The sequence below is a fragment of the Protomyctophum bolini genome (assembly GCF_963924005.1).
Source record: "Protomyctophum bolini genome assembly, chromosome: 21".
Taxonomy (NCBI): domain Eukaryota; kingdom Metazoa; phylum Chordata; class Actinopteri; order Myctophiformes; family Myctophidae; genus Protomyctophum; species Protomyctophum bolini.
In genome coordinates this window covers 9,387,590-9,410,683 of record NC_137882.1, presented here as the reverse complement: position 1 = coordinate 9,410,683, position 23,094 = coordinate 9,387,590, and the positions used below count along the sequence as shown (strand labels likewise).

The 23,094-nt window shown below is 36.5% G+C and overlaps 1 protein-coding gene across 1 annotated transcript in view; it reads left to right on the top strand.

The window, feature by feature from the left end:
• flt1 (fms related receptor tyrosine kinase 1) overlaps window positions 1–23,094 on the top strand; it is a 76,039-nt gene that overhangs the window by 36,678 nt on the left and 16,267 nt on the right. Inside the window, exon 18 of the mRNA XM_080793687.1 lies at window positions 268–372. Coding sequence (XP_080649813.1) covers window positions 268–372 — 105 coding nt within the window. The remainder of the gene's footprint in view (window positions 1–267; window positions 373–23,094) is intronic.

The following is a 23,094-nucleotide window of genomic DNA, read 5'->3' as shown; positions in this document are numbered from 1 at the left end:
CTCCACCGAAACCTGTTGACAGCTGAAAATCACTTATATGATTGCATAGATAAGCTGTGTAATGTCTTTTCTAATCATCTCATATCTATTATTGACTGTAGTTAATGAATCTGCTTAAACCAAACACGCACATCTCTTTCTCTAAATATTTTAATTGCAATCCCACTCTCCCCTCCTGCTCTCTGTCTCTGTTTCTGTCTGTCTCTCTCCCTCACACTGTCCAACATGTAGTAGTTTATCATTTATTCTCTAACCCTTTCTCTTCAGAGAAGCCTTTAGGTTGTGGCGCCTTTGGGAAGGTCATGCAGGCGTCAGCGTTTGGCATAGACAACTCTACCAGCTGCAGGACCGTGGCTGTTAAGATGCTCAAAGGTACAGCATTGAAAGAACCTTTACGTACCCTGAGGATAAAAAATAAAAAAAAACAGTTTATGATGGTTGCTAGCAGACTCAAACAACATTATTGAGTAAAGTTCATGAGCCAAGTGCATTTAATTATTTTTGGAGGAATGGCCCATCATGTTCATGTATTGTCAATGTCAAAAAGATGAAAACCATGAAAAACGGCACACTACAGTATGTCGTGTTTTCATGGTTTTCATCTTTGTTTGTGATTTTTATCGATATATTTTTTAAATGCAAATACTGACAAGCACTATATTTATAAAAATATGAAACATTTCAAAGATTATTTTTCAGGCAAACATGTGAACCTAAATAGGTTTGAATGGAGTTTCTAGGTTTAAGTATGTAGGACTAGTAGCATGCCAAGGTTTGTGCTATTGCCATAGAGAATGCATTGGGCGTTTAAGTCAAATAACTCAGAAACTACAAAACATTTAAAAGTAAAAAGTTCCAGCATGTGTCTCCACAGTAAGCTGAATTATAAAAGGTGTGCACCACTCAGTTCACACGGGTGTGATTTTTTTAAATTGTTTAAAAAACGATGGGTTATAGCCCATGTTTTTTGAAATTTTGAAAAAAAGTTAGCCTCGTTTCTCATCATTTTGGACCGTGGGCTATAGCCCATATCGTACGGCATACTATAGCGCGCAGTTTTTCATCATTTTTGAAGATTTGAAAAAAATGACGAAATGACAAAAACGATGGGTTATAGGCTATAACCCATCGTTTCTGTCATTTCGTCATTTTTTTAAAATGATGAGAAACGAGGCTAACTTTTTTTTCCAACATTTCAAAAAACATGGGCTATAACCCATCGTTTTTGTCATTTCGTCATTTTTGTCAAATCATCAAAAATGATGAAAAACGGCGCGCTATAGTATGCCGTACGATATAGGCTATAGCACATGGTCCAAAATGATGAGAAACGAGGATAACTTTTTTTTTCAAAATTTCAAAAAACATGGGCTATAACCCATCGTTTTTGTCATTTCGTCATTTTTTTCAAATCTTCAAAAATGATGAAAAACTGCGCGCTATAGTATGCCGTACGATATGGGCTATAGCCCACGGTCCAAAATGATGAGAAACGAGGCTAACTTTTTTTTTCAACATTTCAAAAAACATGGGCTATAACCCATCGTTTTTGTCATTTCGTCATTTTTTTCAAATCCTCAAAAATGATGAAAAACGGCGCGCTATAGTATGCCGTACGATATGGGCTATAGCCCACGGTCCAAAATGATGAGAAACGAGGCTAACTTTTTTTTTCAAAATTTCAAAAAACATGGGCTATAACCCATCGTTTTTGTCATTTTTTCATTTTTGTCAAATCATCAAAAATGATGAAAAACGGCGCGCTATAGTATGCCGTACGATATGGGCTATAGCCCACGGTCCAAAATGATGAGAAACGAGGCTAACTTTTTTTTTCAAAATTTCAAAAAACATGGGCTATAACCCATCGTTTTTGTCATTTCGTCATTTTTTTCAAATCCTCAAAAATGATGAAAAACTGCGCGCTATAGTATGCCGTACGATATGGGCTATAGCCCACGGTCCAAAATGATGAGAAACGAGGCTAACTTTTTTTTTCAAAATTTCAAAAAACATGGGCTATAACCCATCGTTTTTGTCATTTTTTTCATTTTTGTCAAATCATCAAAAATGATGAAAAACAGCGCGCTATAGTATGCCGTACGATATAGGCTATAGCCCATGGTCCAAAATGATGAGAAACGAGGATAACTTTTTTTTTCAAAATTTCAAAAAACATGGGCTATAACCCATCGTTTTTGTCATTTCGTCATTTTTTTCAAATCTTCAAAAATGATGAAAAACTGCGCGCTATAGTATGCCGTACGATATGGGCTATAGCCCACGGTCCAAAATGATGAGAAACGAGGCTAACATTTTTTTTCAAAATTTCAAAAAACATGGGCTATAACCCATCGTTTTTGTCATTTCGTCATTTTTTTCAAATCTTCAAAAATGATGAAAAACTGCGAGCTATAGTATGCCGTACGATATGGGCTATAGCCCACGGTCCAAAATGATGAGAAACGAGGCTAACTTTTTTTTTCAAAATTTCAAAAAACATGGGCTATAACCCATCGTTTTTGTCATTTCGTCATTTTTTTCAAATCCTCAAAAATGATGAAAAACTGCGCGCTATAGTATGCCGTACGATATGGGCTATAGCCCACGGTCCAAAATGATGAGAAACGAGGCTAACTTTTTTTTTCAAAATTTCAAAAAACATGGGCTATAACCCATCGTTTTTGTCATTTTTTCATTTTTGTCAAATCATCAAAAATGATGAAAAACGGCGCGCTATAGTATGCCGTACGATATAGGCTATAGCCCATGGTCCAAAATGATGAGAAACGAGGATAACTTTTTTTTTCAAAATTTCAAAAAACATGGGCTATAACCCATCGTTTTTGTCATTTCGTCATTTTTTTCAAATCTTCAAAAATGATGAAAAACTGCGCGCTATAGTATGCCGTACGATATGGGCTATAGCCCACGGTCCAAAATGATGAGAAACGAGGCTAACTTTTTTTTTCAAAATTTCAAAAAACATGGGCTATAACCCATCGTTTTTGTCATTTCGTCATTTTTTTTAAAATCCTCAAAAATGATGAAAAACGGCGCGCTATAGTATGCCGTACGATATAGGCTATAGCCCATGGTCCAAAATGATGAGAAACGAGGATAACTTTTTTTTTTCAAAATTTCAAAAAACATGGGCTATAACCCATCGTTTTTGTCATTTCGTCATTTTTTTCAAATCTTCAAAAATGATGAAAAACTGCGCGCTATAGTATGCCGTACGATATGGGCTATAGCCCACGGTCCAAAATGATGAGAAACGAGGCTAACTTTTTTTTTCAAAATTTCAAAAAACATGGGCTATAACCCATCGTTTTTGTCATTTCGTCATTTTTTTTCAAATCCTCAAAAATGATGAAAAACGGCGCGCTATAGTATGCCGTACGATATGGGCTATAGCCCACGGTCCAAAATGATGAGAAACGAGGCTAACTTTTTTTTCAAAATTTCAAAAAACATGGGCTATAACCCATCGTTTTTGTAATTTTTTCATTTTTGTCAAATCATCAAAAATGATGAAAATTGGCGCGCTATAGTATGCCGTACGATATGGGCTATAGCCCATGGTCCAAAATTATGAGAAACGAGGATAACTTTTTTTTTCAAAATTTCAAAAAACATGGGCTATAACCCATCGTTTTTGTCATTTCGTCATTTTTTTCAAATCCTCAAAAATGATGAAAAACGGCGCGCTATAGTATGCCGTACGATATGGGCTATAGCCCACGGTCCAAAATGATGAGAAACGAGGCTAACTTTTTTTTTCAAAATTTCAAAAAACATGGGCTATAACCCATCGTTTTTGTCATTTCGTCATTTTTTTTCAAATCCTCAAAAATGATGAAAAACGGCGCGCTATAGTATGCCGTACGATATGGGCTATAGCCCACGGTCCAAAATGATGAGAAACGAGGCTAACTTTTTTTTCAAAATTTCAAAAAACATGGGCTATAACCCATCGTTTTTGTAATTTTTTCATTTTTGTCAAATCATCAAAAATGATGAAAATTGGCGCGCTATAGTATGCCGTACGATATGGGCTATAGCCCACGGTCCAAAATTATGAGAAACGAGGCTAACTTTTTTTTTCAAAATTTCGAAAAACATGGGCTATAACCCATCGTTTTTGTCATTTCGTCATTTTTTTCAAATCCTCAAAAATGATGAAAAACGGCGCGCTATAGTATGCCGTACGATATGGGCTATAGCCCATGGTCCAAAATGATGAGAAACGAGGATATTTTTTTTTCCAAAATTTCAAAAAACATGGGATATAACCCATCGTTTTTGTCATTTCGTCATTTTTTTCAAATCTTCAAAAATGATGAAAAACTGCGAGCTATAGTATGCCGTACGATATGGGCTATAGCCCACGGTCCAAAATGATGAGAAACGAGGCTAACTTTTTTTTTCAAAATTTCAAAAAACATGGGCTATAACCCATCGTTTTTGTCATTTCGTCATTTTTTTCAAATCCTCAAAAATGATGAAAAACTGCGCGCTATAGTATGCCGTACGATATGGGCTATAGCCCACGGTCCAAAATGATGAGAAACGAGGCTAACTTTTTTTTTCAAAATTTCAAAAAACATGGGCTATAACCCATCGTTTTTGTCATTTTTTCATTTTTGTCAAATCATCAAAAATGATGAAAAACGGCGCGCTATAGTATGCCGTACGATATAGGCTATAGCCCATGGTCCAAAATGATGAGAAACGAGGATAACTTTTTTTTTCAAAATTTCAAAAAACATGGGATATAACCCATCGTTTTTGTCATTTCGTCATTTTTTTCAAATCTTCAAAAATGATGAAAAACTGTGCGCTATAGTATGCCGTACGATATGGGCTATAGCCCACTGTCCAAAATGATGAGAAACGAGGCTAATTTTTTTTTTCAAAATTTCAAAAAACATGGGCTATAACCCATCGTTTTTGTCATTTCGTCATTTTTTTCAAATCTTCAAAAATGATGAAAAACTGCGCGCTATAGTATGCCGTACGATATGGGCTATAGCCCACGGTCCAAAATGATGAGAAACGAGGCTAACTTTTTTTTTCAAAATTTCAAAAAACATGGGCTATAACCCATCGTTTTTGTCATTTCGTCATTTTTTTCAAATCCTCAAAAATGATGAAAAACGGCGCGCTATAGTATGCCGTACGATATGGGCTATAGCCCACGGTCCAAAATGATGAGAAACGAGGCTAACTTTTTTTTTCAAAATTTCAAAAAACATGGGCTATAACCCATCGTTTTTGTCATTTTTTCATTTTTGTCAAATCATCAAAAATGATGAAAAACGGCGCGCTATAGTATGCCGTACGATATAGGCTATAGCCCATGGTCCAAAATGATGAGAAACGAGGATAACTTTTTTTTTCAAAATTTCAAAAAACATGGGCTATAACCCATCGTTTTTGTCATTTCGTCATTTTTTTCAAATCTTCAAAAATGATGAAAAACTGCGCGCTATAGTATGCCGTACGATATGGGCTATAGCCCACGGTCCAAAATGATGAGAAACGAGGCTAACTTTTTTTTTCAAAATTTCAAAAAACATGGGCTATAACCCATCGTTTTTGTCATTTCGTCATTTTTTTTAAAATCCTCAAAAATGATGAAAAACGGCGCGCTATAGTATGCCGTACGATATAGGCTATAGCCCATGGTCCAAAATGATGAGAAACGAGGATAACTTTTTTTTTTCAAAATTTCAAAAAACATGGGCTATAACCCATCGTTTTTGTCATTTCGTCATTTTTTTCAAATCTTCAAAAATGATGAAAAACTGCGCGCTATAGTATGCCGTACGATATGGGCTATAGCCCACGGTCCAAAATGATGAGAAACGAGGCTAACTTTTTTTTTCAAAATTTCAAAAAACATGGGCTATAACCCATCGTTTTTGTCATTTCGTCATTTTTTTTCAAATCCTCAAAAATGATGAAAAACGGCGCGCTATAGTATGCCGTACGATATGGGCTATAGCCCACGGTCCAAAATGATGAGAAACGAGGCTAACTTTTTTTTCAAAATTTCAAAAAACATGGGCTATAACCCATCGTTTTTGTAATTTTTTCATTTTTGTCAAATCATCAAAAATGATGAAAATTGGCGCGCTATAGTATGCCGTACGATATGGGCTATAGCCCATGGTCCAAAATTATGAGAAACGAGGATAACTTTTTTTTTCAAAATTTCAAAAAACATGGGCTATAACCCATCGTTTTTGTCATTTCGTCATTTTTTTCAAATCCTCAAAAATGATGAAAAACGGCGCGCTATAGTATGCCGTACGATATGGGCTATAGCCCACGGTCCAAAATGATGAGAAACGAGGCTAACTTTTTTTTTCAAAATTTCAAAAAACATGGGCTATAACCCATCGTTTTTGTCATTTCGTCATTTTTTTTCAAATCCTCAAAAATGATGAAAAACGGCGCGCTATAGTATGCCGTACGATATGGGCTATAGCCCACGGTCCAAAATGATGAGAAACGAGGCTAACTTTTTTTTCAAAATTTCAAAAAACATGGGCTATAACCCATCGTTTTTGTAATTTTTTCATTTTTGTCAAATCATCAAAAATGATGAAAATTGGCGCGCTATAGTATGCCGTACGATATGGGCTATAGCCCACGGTCCAAAATTATGAGAAACGAGGCTAACTTTTTTTTTCAAAATTTCGAAAAACATGGGCTATAACCCATCGTTTTTGTCATTTCGTCATTTTTTTCAAATCCTCAAAAATGATGAAAAACGGCGCGCTATAGTATGCCGTACGATATGGGCTATAGCCCATGGTCCAAAATGATGAGAAACGAGGATATTTTTTTTTCCAAAATTTCAAAAAACATGGGATATAACCCATCGTTTTTGTCATTTCGTCATTTTTTTCAAATCTTCAAAAATGATGAAAAACTGCGAGCTATAGTATGCCGTACGATATGGGCTATAGCCCACGGTCCAAAATGATGAGAAACGAGGCTAACTTTTTTTTTCAAAATTTCAAAAAACATGGGCTATAACCCATCGTTTTTGTCATTTCGTCATTTTTTTCAAATCCTCAAAAATGATGAAAAACTGCGCGCTATAGTATGCCGTACGATATGGGCTATAGCCCACGGTCCAAAATGATGAGAAACGAGGCTAACTTTTTTTTTCAAAATTTCAAAAAACATGGGCTATAACCCATCGTTTTTGTCATTTTTTCATTTTTGTCAAATCATCAAAAATGATGAAAAACGGCGCGCTATAGTATGCCGTACGATATAGGCTATAGCCCATGGTCCAAAATGATGAGAAACGAGGATAACTTTTTTTTTCAAAATTTCAAAAAACATGGGATATAACCCATCGTTTTTGTCATTTCGTCATTTTTTTCAAATCTTCAAAAATGATGAAAAACTGTGCGCTATAGTATGCCGTACGATATGGGCTATAGCCCACTGTCCAAAATGATGAGAAACGAGGCTAATTTTTTTTTTCAAAATTTCAAAAAACATGGGCTATAACCCATCGTTTTTGTCATTTCGTCATTTTTTTCAAATCTTCAAAAATGATGAAAAACTGCGCGCTATAGTATGCCGTACGATATGGGCTATAGCCCACGGTCCAAAATGATGAGAAACGAGGCTAACTTTTTTTTTCAAAATTTCAAAAAACATGGGCTATAACCCATCGTTTTTGTCATTTCGTCATTTTTTTCAAATCCTCAAAAATGATGAAAAACGGCGCGCTATAGTATGCCGTACGATATGGGCTATAGCCCATGGTCCAAAATGATGAGAAACGAGGATAATTTTTTTTTCAAAATTTCAAAAAACATGGGCTATAACCCATCGTTTTTGTCATTTCGTCATTTTTTTCAAATCTTCAAAAATGATGAAAAACTGCGAGCTATAGTATGCCGTACGATATGGGCTATAGCCCACGGTCCAAAATGATGAGAAACGAGGCTAACTTTTTTTTTCAAAATTTCAAAAAACATGGGCTATAACCCATCGTTTTTGTCATTTCGTCATTTTTTTCAAATCCTCAAAAATGATGAAAAACTGCGCGCTATAGTATGCCGTACGATATGGGCTATAGCCCACGGTCCAAAATGATGAGAAACGAGGCTAACTTTTTTTTTCAAAATTTCAAAAAACATGGGCTATAACCCATCGTTTTTGTCATTTCGTCATTTTTTTCAAATCTTCAAAAATGATGAAAAACTGCGAGCTATAGTATGCCGTACGATATGGGCTATAGCCCACGGTCCAAAATGATGAGAAACAAGGCTAACTTTTCTTTTCAAAATTTCAAAAAACATGGGCTATAACCCATCGTTTTTGTCATTTCGTCATTTTTTTCAAATCCTCAAAAATGATGAAAAACTGCGCGCTATAGTATGCCGTACGATATGGGCTATAGCCCACGGTCCAAAATGATGAGAAACGAGGCTAACTTTTTTTTTCAAAATTTCAAAAAACATGGGCTATAACCCATCGTTTTTGTCATTTTTTCATTTTTGTCAAATCATCAAAAATGATGAAAAACGGCGCGCTATAGTATGCCGTACGATATGGGCTATAGCCCACGGTCCAAAATGATGAGAAACGAGGCTAACTTTTTTTTTCAAAATTTCAAAAAACATGGGCTATAACCCATCGTTTTTGTCATTTCGTCATTTTTTTCAAATCCTCAAAAATGATGAAAAACTGCGCGCTATAGTATGCCGTACGATATGGGCTATAGCCCACGGTCCAAAATGATGAGAAACGAGGCTAACTTTTTTTTTTCAAAATTTCAAAAAACATGGGCTATAACCCATCGTTTTTGTCATTTCGTAATTTTTTTCAAATCTTCAAAAATGATGAAAAACTGCGCGCTATAGTATGCCGTACGATATGGGCTATAGCCCACGGTCCAAAATGATGAGAAACGAGGCTAACTTTTTTTTTCAAAATTTCAAAAAACATGGGCTATAACCCATCGTTTTTGTCATTTCGTCATTTTTTTCAAATCTTCAAAAATGATGAAAAACTGCGAGCTATAGTATGCCGTACGATATGGGCTATAGCCCACGGTCCAAAATGATGAGAAACGAGGCTAACTTTTTTTTTCAAAATTTCAAAAAACATGGGCTATAACCCATCGTTTTTGTCATTTCGTCATTTTTTTCAAATCTTCAAAAATGATGAAAAACTGCGCGCTATAGTATGCCGTACGATATGGGCTATAGCCCACGGTCCAGAATGATGAGAAACGAGGCTAACTTTTTTTTTCAAAATTTCAAAAAACATGGGCTATAACCCATCGTTTTTGTCATTTCGTCATTTTTTTCAAATCTTCAAAAATGATGAAAAACTGCGAGCTATAGTATGCCGTACGATATGGGCTATAGCCCATGGTCCAAAATGATGAGAAACGAGGATAATTTTTTTTTCAAAATTTCAAAAAACATGGGCTATAACCCATCGTTTTTGTCATTTCGTCATTTTTTTCAAATCTTCAAAAATGATGAAAAACTGCGAGCTATAGTATGCCGTACGATATGGGCTATAGCCCACGGTCCAAAATGATGAGAAACGAGGCTAACTTTTTTTTTCAAAATTTCAAAAAACATGGGCTATAACCCATCGTTTTTGTCATTTCGTCATTTTTTTCAAATCCTCAAAAATGATGAAAAACTGCGCGCTATAGTATGCCGTACGATATGGGCTATAGCCCACGGTCCAAAATGATGAGAAACGAGGCTAACTTTTTTTTTTTAAATTTAAAAAAACATGGGCTATAACCCATCGTTTTTGTAATTTCGTCATTTTTTTCAAATCCTCAAAAATGATGAAAAACTGCGCGCTATAGTATGCCGTACGATATGGGCTATAGCCCACGGTCCAAAATGATGAGAAACGAGGCTAACTTTTTTTTTCAAAATTTCAAAAAACATGGGCTATAACCCATCGTTTTTGTCATTTTTTCATTTTTGTCAAATCATCAAAAATGATGAAAAACGGCGCTCTATAGTATGCCGTACGATATAGGCTATAGCCCACGGTCCAAAATGATGAGAAACGAGGCTAACTTTTCTTTTCAAAATTTCAAAAAACATGGGCTATAACCCATCGTTTTTGTCATTTCGTCATTTTTTTCAAATCCTCAAAAATGATGAAAAACGGCGCGCTATAGTATGCCGTACGATATGGGCTATAGCCCACGGTCCAAAATGATGAGAAACGAGGCTAACTTTTTTTTCCAAAATTTAAAAAAACATGGGCTATAACCCATCGTTTTTGTCATTTTTTCATTTTTGTCAAATCATCAAAAATGATGAAAAACGGCGCGCTATAGTATGCCGTACGATATGGGCTATAGCCCACGGTCCAAAATGATGAGAAACGAGGCTAACTTTTCTTTTCAAAATTTCAAAAAACATGGGCTATAACCCATCGTTTTTGTCATTTCGTCATTTTTTTCAAATCCTCAAAAATGATGAAAAACTGCGCGCTATAGTATGCCGTACGATATGGGCTATAGCCCACGGTCCAAAATGATGAGAAACGAGGCTAACTTTTTTTTTCAAAATTTCAAAAAACATGGGCTATAACCCATCGTTTTTGTCATTTTTTCATTTTTGTCAAATCATCAAAAATGATGAAAAACGGCGCGCTATAGTATGCCGTACGATATGGGCTATAGCCCACGGTCCAAAATGATGAGAAACGAGGCTAACTTTTTTTTTTCAAAATTTCAAAAAACATGGGCTATAACCCATCGTTTTTGTCATTTCGTCATTTTTTTCAAATCTTCAAAAATGATGAAAAACTGCGCGCTATAGTATGCCGTACGATATGGGCTATAGCCCACGGTCCAAAATGATGAGAAACGAGGCTAACTTTTTTTTTCAAAATTTCAAAAAACATGGGCTATAACCCATCGTTTTTGTCATTTCGTCATTTTTTTCAAATCTTCAAAAATGATGAAAAACTGCGAGCTATAGTATGCCGTACGATATGGGCTATAGCCCACGGTCCAAAATGATGAGAAACGAGGCTAACTTTTTTTTTCAAAATTTCAAAAAACATGGGCTATAACCCATCGTTTTTGTCATTTCGTCATTTTTTTCAAATCTTCAAAAATGATGAAAAACTGCGCGCTATAGTATGCCGTACGATATGGGCTATAGCCCACGGTCCAGAATGATGAGAAACGAGGCTAACTTTTTTTTTCAAAATTTCAAAAAACATGGGCTATAACCCATCGTTTTTGTCATTTCGTCATTTTTTTCAAATCTTCAAAAATGATGAAAAACTGCGAGCTATAGTATGCCGTACGATATGGGCTATAGCCCACGGTCCAAAATGATGAGAAACGAGGCTAACTTTTTTTTTCAAAATTTCAAAAAACATGGGCTATAACCCATCGTTTTTGTCATTTCGTCATTTTTTTCAAATCTTCAAAAATGATGAAAAACTGCGCGCTATAGTATGCCGTACGATATGGGCTATAGCCCACGGTCCAAAATGATGAGAAACGAGGCTAACTTTTTTTTTCAAAATTTCAAAAAACATGGGCTATAACCCATCGTTTTTGTCATTTCGTCATTTTTTTCAAATCCTCAAAAATGATGAAAAACGGCGCGCTATAGTATGCCGTACGATATGGGCTATAGCCCATGGTCCAAAATGATGAGAAACGAGGATATTTTTTTTTCAAAATTTCAAAAAACATGGGCTATAACCCATCGTTTTTGTCATTTCGTCATTTTTTTCAAATCTTCAAAAATGATGAAAAACTGCGAGCTATAGTATGCCGTACGATATGGGCTATAGCCCACGGTCCAAAATGATGAGAAACGAGGCTAACTTTTTTTTTCAAAATTTCAAAAAACATGGGCTATAACCCATTGTTTTTGTAATTTCGTCATTTTTTTCAAATCCTCAAAAATGATGAAAAACTGCGCGCTATAGTATGCCGTACGATATGGGCTATAGCCCACGGTCCAAAATGATGAGAAACGAGGCTAACTTTTTTTTTCAAAATTTCAAAAAACATGGGCTATAACCCATCGTTTTTGTCATTTTTTCATTTTTGTCAAATCATCAAAAATGATGAAAAACGGCGCGCTATAGTATGCCGTACGATATAGGCTATAGCCCATGGTCCAAAATGATGAGAAACGAGGCTAACTTTTTTTTTTCAAAATTTAAAAAAACATGCGCTATAACCCATCGTTTTTGTAATTTTTTCATTTTTGTCAAATCATCAAAAATGATGAAAAACGGCGCTCTATAGTATGCCGTACGATATGGGCTATAGCCCACGGTCCAAAATGATGAGAAACGAGGCTAACTTTTCTTTTCAAAATTTCAAAAAACATGGGCTATAACCCATCGTTTTTGTCATTTCGTCATTTTTTTCAAATCCTCAAAAATGATGAAAAACGGCGCGCTATAGTATGCCGTACGATATGGGCTATAGCCCACGGTCCAAAATGATGAGAAACGAGGCTAACTTTTTTTTCCAAAATTTCAAAAAACATGGGCTATAACCCATCGTTTTTGTCATTTTTTCATTTTTGTCAAATCATCAAAAATGATGAAAAACGGCGCGCTATAGTATGCCGTACGATATGGGCTATAGCCCACGGTCCAAAATGATGAGAAACGAGGCTAACTTTTTTTTTCAAAATTTCAAAAAACATGGGCTATAACCCATCGTTTTTGTCATTTCGTCATTTTTTTCAAATCCTCAAAAATGATGAAAAACTGCGCGCTATAGTATGCCGTACGATATGGGCTATAGCCCACGGTCCAAAATGATGAGAAACGAGGCTAACTTTTTTTTTTTAAATTTCAAAAAACATGGGCTATAACCCATCGTTTTTGTCATTTCGTCATTTTTTTCAAATCTTCAAAAATGATGAAAAACTGCGCGCTATAGTATGCCGTACGATATGGGCTATAGCCCACGGTCCAAAATGATGAGAAACGAGGCTAACTTTTTTTTTCAAAATTTCAAAAAACATGGGCTATAACCCATCGTTTTTGTCATTTCGTCATTTTTTTCAAATCTTCAAAAATGATGAAAAACTGCGAGCTATAGTATGCCGTACGATATGGGCTATAGCCCACGGTCCAAAATGATGAGAAACGAGGCTAACTTTTTTTTTCAAAATTTCAAAAAACATGGGCTATAACCCATCGTTTTTGTCATTTCGTCATTTTTTTCAAATCCTCAAAAATGATGAAAAACGGCGCGCTATAGTATGCCGTACGATATGGGCTATAGCCCATGGTCCAAAATGATGAGAAACGAGGATATTTTTTTTTTTCAAAATTTCAAAAAACATGGGCTATAACCCATCGTTTTTGTCATTTCGTCATTTTTTTCAAATCTTCAAAAATGATGAAAAACTGCGAGCTATAGTATGCCGTACGATATGGGCTATAGCCCACGGTCCAAAATGATGAGAAACGAGGCTAACTTTTTTTTTCAAAATTTCAAAAAACATGGGCTATAAACCCATCGTTTTTGTAATTTCGTCATTTTTTTCAAATCCTCAAAAATGATGAAAAACTGCGCGCTATAGTATGCCGTACGATATGGGCTATAGCCCACGGTCCAAAATGATGAGAAACGAGGCTAACTTTTTTTTTCAAAATTTCAAAAAACATGGGCTATAACCCATCGTTTTTGTCATTTCGTCATTTTTTTCAAATCTTCAAAAATGATGAAAAACTGCGGGCTATAGTATGCCGTACGATATGGGCTATAGCCCACGGTCCAAAATGATGAGAAACGAGGCTAACTTTTTTTTTCAAAATTTCAAAAAACATGGGCTATAACCCATCGTTTTTGTCATTTCGTCATTTTTTTCAAATCTTCAAAAATGATGAAAAACTGCGAGCTATAGTATGCCGTACGATATGGGCTATAGCCCACGGTCCAAAATGATGAGGAACGAGGCTAACTTTTTTTTTCAAAATTTCAAAAAACATGGGCTATAACCCATCGTTTTTGTCATTTCGTCATTTTTTTCAAATCCTCAAAAATGATGAAAAACTGCGCGCTATAGTATGCCGTACGATATGGGCTATAGCCCACGGTCCAAAATGATGAGAAACGAGGCTAACTTTTTTTTTCAAAATTTCAAAAAACATGGGCTATAACCCATCGTTTTTGTCATTTTTTCATTTTTGTCAAATCATCAAAAATGATGAAAAACGGCGCGCTATAGTATGCCGTACGATATGGGCTATAGCCCACGGTCCAAAATGATGAGAAACGAGGCTAACTTTTTTTTTCAAAATTTCAAAAAACATGGGCTATAACCCATCGTTTTTGTCATTTCGTCATTTTTTTTCAAATCCTCAAAAATGATGAAAAACGGCGCGCTATAGTATGCCGTACGATATGGGCTATAGCCCACGGTCCAAAATGATGAGAAACGAGGCTAACTTTTTTTTCAAAATTTCAAAAAACATGGGCTATAACCCATCGTTTTTGTAATTTTTTCATTTTTGTCAAATCATCAAAAATGATGAAAATTGGCGCGCTATAGTATGCCGTACGATATGGGCTATAGCCCACGGTCCAAAATTATGAGAAACGAGGCTAACTCTTTTTTTCAAAATTTCAAAAAACATGGGCTATAACCCATCGTTTTTGTCATTTCGTCATTTTTTTAGCAGGCATCAGTCCGACCCCCCTGACCACGATATGTCAACATTCTGCAGTTTTGGAGCTCTTAAAAGCCGTGAAATAGCCTACTGTACCTACATAACGCTGTCGCTGCATAACGTTGGCTACTCGCTGCAGTGATAGCTATGGTTTTATCATGACCAATGTTAAGCTAATCCCCACAAGTTGCAAAACTTACATAACTAATTAGCAATCTTGTTGTTTTTTCCCCAGGCAAACCAGCTATGGAAACAGATTGCAAGCTGCTGTGCAGACTGTACATTGGATGGAGATGAATCACGATGGCATTTTCATTGATAGAAAATTACTCTGTTCTTAATGATATTAAAAACGATGACCAGTGACCACAGCCCCTTCTTTCTATACTGTAAATAGTTTTTCCTTTTTCTAACCCTATATCTGTACCCATGCTATACAAACCAATAATCAATGAATCAGGTACAACTGTTGAGCAGGTGTCAGAATGAGCTATATCTAGCTGAATTACATTCTGCATGGTGGGCTACCAACATGAGACAAAACTACAATATATTTATTTCATCATAACCACAGCAATGTTATATTTACGTTGCATCTCTACAGCTTAAATCAAATGGAAAGTAGTTTCCAAAGTGGGTTATGGGCTAAATGATAGTTTGTACACTCAGAGTTAATTAACATTCATATAACAATATAAATTGGGTCCTAGAGACAGAAATGCCATCAAAGTTTGGGGACCACTGGCCTGCAGTGAGCTTGCAGATCAGCTATTTTCTGAGAACAGGTTGTATATCAATATCTACAAGGGACGTTCAATATTTAGGGACGTTCCAATTCCTAGGGGGATGATTTATCTCCCTACCCCTTGACACTCATTATGTAGGGGCAAGGGCTGAGGGGTAGGGTTAAAAAACGAATTGGGATTGGGCCTAAATGTTCAAATCCCACTCTTCCTAAAGTTTAATGCTAGTTATTGAGCTTCATTTACTGCTATTCTAGCAGTGGCTCACAGCCTCAGCCTCAGCCTGACTACCTCAAAACTCTAATTGTCGTAGTGGTTAAGATGTTGGCTTTCCACGTGGGAGACCAGGGTTCGATTCCCGGCTGTTACACTGTCATACAAAAGAAGACCTCAACAGCGCTAAGAAACATCTGATTAATATAATGCTGTGTTATTTAAACTTTACTAACTGAAGGCTAACGAACAAAAGATCACTTCAAAATTACCAGGAAACTTTGCCTGAGAGTGTCTGACTGATGGTGCAGTGGTCTAATCATCAGGCTTTCAGTACAGACATTCCATGTTGGCCGGTTCAAGTCCCATGTCATGACATCAAGGTGCTGGAGGACCATCGGGAGTTCCTCCTACAACTCAATGCTGCAGTAATTTGAACTTTTCAAGGTTTGAATAAAAAATAAAAACTCAAAAGCACCAGGAGACATCTGCTGAATGCCCCAAGGTGCCTTGGCTCAATGGTGTAGAGCGCTTGACCCGTTGCCTCTGCTTCAGACAGTTAGCCGGTTCAAGTCCCATGTCATGACATCAAGGTGCTGGGAAGGACCATCGGGAGACGGTGCTCTCTCCCCCTGTTTCCTGAAAAGTAACGGTTGGGGGTTATGTCTGAAAGAACTCTGTCCAGCTAACCTTTTGAACTATAGTATGTCCTTTTTTTTTTATCATTTTCACATTTGTTTTTTAAATCGGAAATTGCGGAAATTGCGGAAATGGTAATTGCGGAGATTGCGGAAATTGCGGAAATGTTAATTGCGGAAATTGCGGAAATTGCGGAAATGTTAATTGCGGAAATTGCGGAATTGTGGAAATGGAAATTGCTAAATTGCGGAAATTGCGGAAATGATAATTGCAGAAATTGCGGAAATGGAAATTGCGAAATTGTGGAAATTGCGGAAATGGTAATTGCGGAAATTGCGGAATTGCGGAAATTGCGGTAGTTTTTCATTGTCAAAATTCAAGAAAATGACATTGCCATTGTCCACGATTATAATCGGGCCCCAGTATGCAAAAACACAGACTATTCTGTCAGATGATGGGCCAAAATGCATTGCTATTTTATTTTTAAACGTTTGACCTAATTCTTATCTGTAAAATTTTAGGTGGACAGGGTTCTTTCAGACATAACCCCCAACCGTTACTTTTCAGGAAACAGGGGGAGAGAGCACCGTCTCCCGATGGTCCTTCCCAGCACCTTGATGTCATGACATGGGACTTGAACCGGCCAACCGTCTGAAGCAGAGGGAACGGGTCAAGCGCTCTACACCATTGAGCCAAGGCACCTTGGGGCATTCAGCAGATGTCTCCTGGTGCTTTTGAGTTTTTATTTTTTATTCAAGCCTTGAAAAGTTCAAATTACTGCAGCATTGAGTTGTAGGAGGAACTCCCGATGGTCCTCCAGCACCTTGATGTCATGACATGGGACTTGAACCGGCCAACATGGAATGTCTGTACTGAAAGCCTGATGATTAGACCACTGCACCATCAGTCAGACACTCTCAGGCAAAGTTTCCTGGTAATTTTGAAGTGATCTTTTGTTCGTTAGCCTTCAGTTAGTAAAGTTTAAATAACACAGCATTATATTAATCAGATGTTTCTTAGCGCTGTTGAGGTCTTCTTTTGTATGACAGTGTAACAGCCGGGAATCGAACCCTGGTCTCCCACGTGGAAAGCCAACATCTTAACCACTACGACAATTAGAGTTTTGAGGTAGTCAGGCTGAGGCTGAGGCTGTGAGCCACTGCTAGAATAGCAGTAAATGAAGCTCAATAACTAGCATTAAACTTTAGGAAGAGTGGGATTTGAACATTTAGGCCCAATCCCAATTCGTTTTTTAACCCTACCCCTCAGCCCTTGCCCCTACATAATGAGTGTCAAGGGGTAGGGAGATAAATCATCCCCCTAGGAATTGGAACGTCCCTAAATATTGAACGTCCCTTGTAGATATTGATATACAACCTGTTCTCAGAAAATAGCTGATCTGCAAGCTCACTGCAGGCCAGTGGTCCCCAAACTTTGATGGCATTTCTGTCTCTAGGACCCAATTTATATTGTTATATGAATGTTAATTAACTCTGAGTGTACAAACTATCATTTAGCCCATAACCCACTTTGGAAACTACTTTCCATTTGATTTAAGCTGTAGAGATGCAACGTAAATATAACATTGCTGTGGTTATGATGAAATAAATATATTGTAGTTTTGTCTCATGTTGGTAGCCCACCTTGCAGAATGTAATTCAGCTAGATATAGCTCATTCTGACACCTGCTCAACAGTTGTACCTGATTCATTGATTATTGGTTTGTATAGCATGGGTACAGATATAGGGTTAGAAAAAGGAAAAACTATTTACAGTATAGAAAGAAGGGGCTGTGGTCACTGGTCATCGTTTTTAATATCATTAAGAACAGAGTAATTTTCTATCAATGAAAATGCCATCGTGATTCATCTCCATCCAATGTACAGTCTGCACAGCAGCTTGCAATCTGTTTCCATAGCTGGTTTGCCTGGGGAAAAAACAACAAGATTGCTAATTAGTTATGTAAGTTTTGCAACTTGTGGGGATTAGCTTAACATTGGTCATGATAAAACCATAGCTATCACTGCAGCGAGTAGCCAACGTTATGCAGCGACAGCGTTATGTAGGTACAGTAGGCTATTTCACGGCTTTTAAGAGCTCCAAAACTGCAGAATGTTGACATATCGTGGTCAGGGGGGTCGGACTGATGCCTGCTAAAAAAATGACGAAATGACAAAAACGATGGGTTATAGCCCATGTTTTTTGAAATTTTGAAAAAAAAAGTTAGCCTCGTTTCTCATAATTTTGGACCGTGGGCTATAGCCCATATCGTACGGCATACTATAGCGCGCCAATTTTCATCATTTTTGATGATTTGACAAAAATGAAAAAATTACAAAAACGATGGGTTATAGCCCATGTTTTTTGAAATTTTGAAAAAAAAGTTAGCCTCGTTTCTCATCATTTTGGACCGTGGGCTATAGCCCATATCGTACGGCATACTATAGCGCGCCGTTTTTCATCATTTTTGAGGATTTGAAAAAAAATGACGAAATGACAAAAACGATGGGTTATAGCCCATGTTTTTTGAAATTTTGAAAAAAAAAGTTAGCCTCGTTTCTCATCATTTTGGACCGTGGGCTATAGCCCATATCGTACGGCATACTATAGCGCGCAGTTTTTCATCATTTTTGAAGATTTGAAAAAAATGACGAAATGACAAAAACGATGGGTTATAGCCCATGTTTTTTGAAATTTTGAAAAAAAAAAGTTATCCTCGTTTCTCATCATTTTGGACCATGGGCTATAGCCTATATCGTACGGCATACTATAGCGCGCCGTTTTTCATCATTTTTGATGATTTGACAAAAATGAAAAAATGACAAAAACGATGGGTTATAGCCCATGTTTTTTGAAATTTTGAAAAAAAAAGTTAGCCTCGTTTCTCATCATTTTGGACCGTGGGCTATAGCCCATATCGTACGGCATACTATAGCGCGCAGTTTTTCATCATTTTTGAGGATTTGAAAAAAATGACGAAATGACAAAAACGATGGGTTATAGCCCATGTTTTTTGAAATTTTGAAAAAAAAAGTTAGCCTCGTTTCTCATCATTTTGGACCGTGGGCTATAGCCCATATCGTACGGCATACTATAGCTCGCAGTTTTTCATCATTTTTGAAGATTTGAAAAAAATGACGAAATGACAAAAACGATGGGTTATAGCCCATGTTTTTTGAAATTTTGAAAAAAAAAGTTAGCCTCGTTTCTCATCATTTTGGACCGTGGGCTATAGCCCATATCGTACGGCATACTATAGCGCGCAGTTTTTCATCATTTTTGAAGATTTGAAAAAAATGACGAAATGACAAAAACGATGGGTTATAGCCCATGTTTTTTGAAATTTTGAAAAAAAAAGTTAGCCTCGTTTCTCATCATTTTGGACCGTGGGCTATAGCCCATATCGTACGGCATACTATAGCGCGCAGTTTTTCATCATTTTTGAGGATTTGAAAAAAATGACGAAATGACAAAAACGATGGGTTATAGCCCATGTTTTTTGAAATTTTGAAAAAAAAAGTTAGCCTCGTTTCTCATCATTTTGGACCGTGGGCTATAGCCCATATCGTACGGCATACTATAGCGCGCCGTTTTTCATCATTTTTGATGATTTGACAAAAATGAAAAAATGACAAAAACGATGGGTTATAGCCCATGTTTTTTGAAATTTTGGAAAAAAAAGTTAGCCTCGTTTCTCATCATTTTGGACCGTGGGCTATAGCCCATATCGTACGGCATACTATAGCGCGCCGTTTTTCATCATTTTTGAGGATATGAAAAAAATGACGAAATGACAAAAACGATGGGTTATAGCCCATGTTTTTTGAAATTTTGAAAAGAAAAGTTAGCCTCGTTTCTCATCATTTTGGACCGTGGGCTATAGCCCATATCGTACGGCATACTATAGAGCGCCGTTTTTCATCATTTTTGATGATTTGACAAAAATGAAAAAATTACAAAAACGATGGGTTATAGCCCATGTTTTTTTAAATTTTGAAAAAAAACGTTAGCCTCGTTTCTCATCATTTTGGACCGTGGGCTATAGCCCATATCGTACGGCATACTATAGCGCGCCGTTTTTCATCATTTTTGAGGATTTGAAAAAAAATGACGAAATGACAAAAACGATGGGTTATAGCCCATGTTTTTTGAAATTTTGAAAAAAAAAGTTAGCCTCGTTTCTCATCATTTTGGACCGTGGGCTATAGCCCATATCGTACGGCATACTATAGCGCGCAGTTTTTCATCATTTTTGAAGATTTGAAAAAAATGACGAAATGACAAAAACGATGGGTTATAGCCCATGTTTTTTGAAATTTTGAAAAAAAAAAGTTATCCTCGTTTCTCATCATTTTGGACCATGGGCTATAGCCTATATCGTACGGCATACTATAGCGCGCCGTTTTTCATCATTTTTGATGATTTGACAAAAATGAAAAAATGACAAAAACGATGGGTTATAGCCCATGTTTTTTGAAATTTTGAAAAAAAAAGTTAGCCTCGTTTCTCATCATTTTGGACCGTGGGCTATAGCCCATATCGTACGGCATACTATAGCGCGCAGTTTTTCATCATTTTTGAGGATTTGAAAAAAATGACGAAATGACAAAAACGATGGGTTATAGCCCATGTTTTTTGAAATTTTGAAAAAAAAAGTTAGCCTCGTTTCTCATCATTTTGGACCGTGGGCTATAGCCCATATCGTACGGCATACTATAGCTCGCAGTTTTTCATCATTTTTGAAGATTTGAAAAAAATGACGAAATGACAAAAACGATGGGTTATAGCCCATGTTTTTTGAAATTTTGAAAAAAAAAGTTAGCCTCGTTTCTCATCATTTTGGACCGTGGGCTATAGCCCATATCGTACGGCATACTATAGCGCGCAGTTTTTCATCATTTTTGAAGATTTGAAAAAAATGACGAAATGACAAAAACGATGGGTTATAGCCCATGTTTTTTGAAATTTTGAAAAAAAAAGTTAGCCTCGTTTCTCATCATTTTGGACCGTGGGCTATAGCCCATATCGTACGGCATACTATAGCGCGCAGTTTTTCATCATTTTTGAGGATTTGAAAAAAATGACGAAATGACAAAAACGATGGGTTATAGCCCATGTTTTTTGAAATTTTGAAAAAAAAAGTTAGCCTCGTTTCTCATCATTTTGGACCGTGGGCTATAGCCCATATCGTACGGCATACTATAGCGCGCCGTTTTTCATCATTTTTGATGATTTGACAAAAATGAAAAAATGACAAAAACGATGGGTTATAGCCCATGTTTTTTGAAATTTTGGAAAAAAAAGTTAGCCTCGTTTCTCATCATTTTGGACCGTGGGCTATAGCCCATATCGTACGGCATACTATAGCGCGCCGTTTTTCATCATTTTTGAGGATTTGAAAAAAATGACGAAATGACAAAAACGATGGGTTATAGCCCATGTTTTTTGAAATTTTGAAAAGAAAAGTTAGCCTCGTTTCTCATCATTTTGGACCGTGGGCTATAGCCCATATCGTACGGCATACTATAGAGCGCCGTTTTTCATCATTTTTGATGATTTGACAAAAATGAAAAAATTACAAAAACGATGGGTTATAGCCCATGTTTTTTTAAATTTTGAAAAAAAAAGTTAGCCTCGTTTCTCATCATTTTGGACCATGGGCTATAGCCTATATCGTACGGCATACTATAGCGCGCCGTTTTTCATCATTTTTGATGATTTGACAAAAATGAAAAAATGACAAAAACGATGGGTTATAGCCCATGTTTTTTGAAATTTTGAAAAAAAAAGTTAGCCTCGTTTCTCATCATTTTGGACCGTGGGCTATAGCCCATATCGTACGGCATACTATAGCGCGCAGTTTTTCATCATTTTTGAGGATTTGAAAAAAATGACGAAATTACAAAAACGATGGGTTATAGCCCATGTTTTTTGAAATTTTGAAAAAAAAAGTTAGCCTCGTTTCTCATCATTTTGGACCGTGGGCTATAGCCCATATCGTACGGCATACTATAGCTCGCAGTTTTTCATCATTTTTGAAGATTTGAAAAAAATGACGAAATGACAAAAACGATGGGTTATAGCCCATGTTTTTTGAAATTTTGAAAAAAAAATTATCCTCGTTTCTCATCATTTTGGACCATGGGCTATAGCCCATATCGTACGGCATACTATAGCGCGCCGTTTTTCATCATTTTTGAGGATTTGAAAAAAATGACGAAATGACAAAAACGATGGGTTATAGCCCATGTTTTTTGAAATTTTGAAAAAAAAAGTTAGCCTAGTTTCTCATCATTTTGGACCGTGGGCTATAGCCCATATCGTACGGCATACTATAGCGCGCAGTTTTTCATCATTTTTGAAGATTTGAAAAAAATGACGAAAAGACAAAAACGATGGGTTATAGCCCATGTTTTTTGAAATTTTGGAAAAAAAAGTTAGCCTCGTTTCTCATCATTTTGGACCGTGGGCTATAGCCCATATCGTACGGCATACTATAGCTCGCAGTTTTTCATCATTTTTGAAGATTTGAAAAAAATGACGAAATGACAAAAACGATGGGTTATAGCCCATGTTTTTTGAAATTTTGAAAAAAAAAGTTAGCCTCGTTTCTCATCATTTTGGACCGTGGGCTATAGCCCATATCGTACGGCATACTATAGCGCGCAGTTTTTCATCATTTTTGAAGATTTGAAAAAAATGACGAAATGACAAAAACGATGGGTTATAGCCCATGTTTTTTGAAATTTTGAAAAAAAAAGTTAGCCTCGTTTCTCATCATTTTGGACCGTGGGCTATAGCCCATATCGTA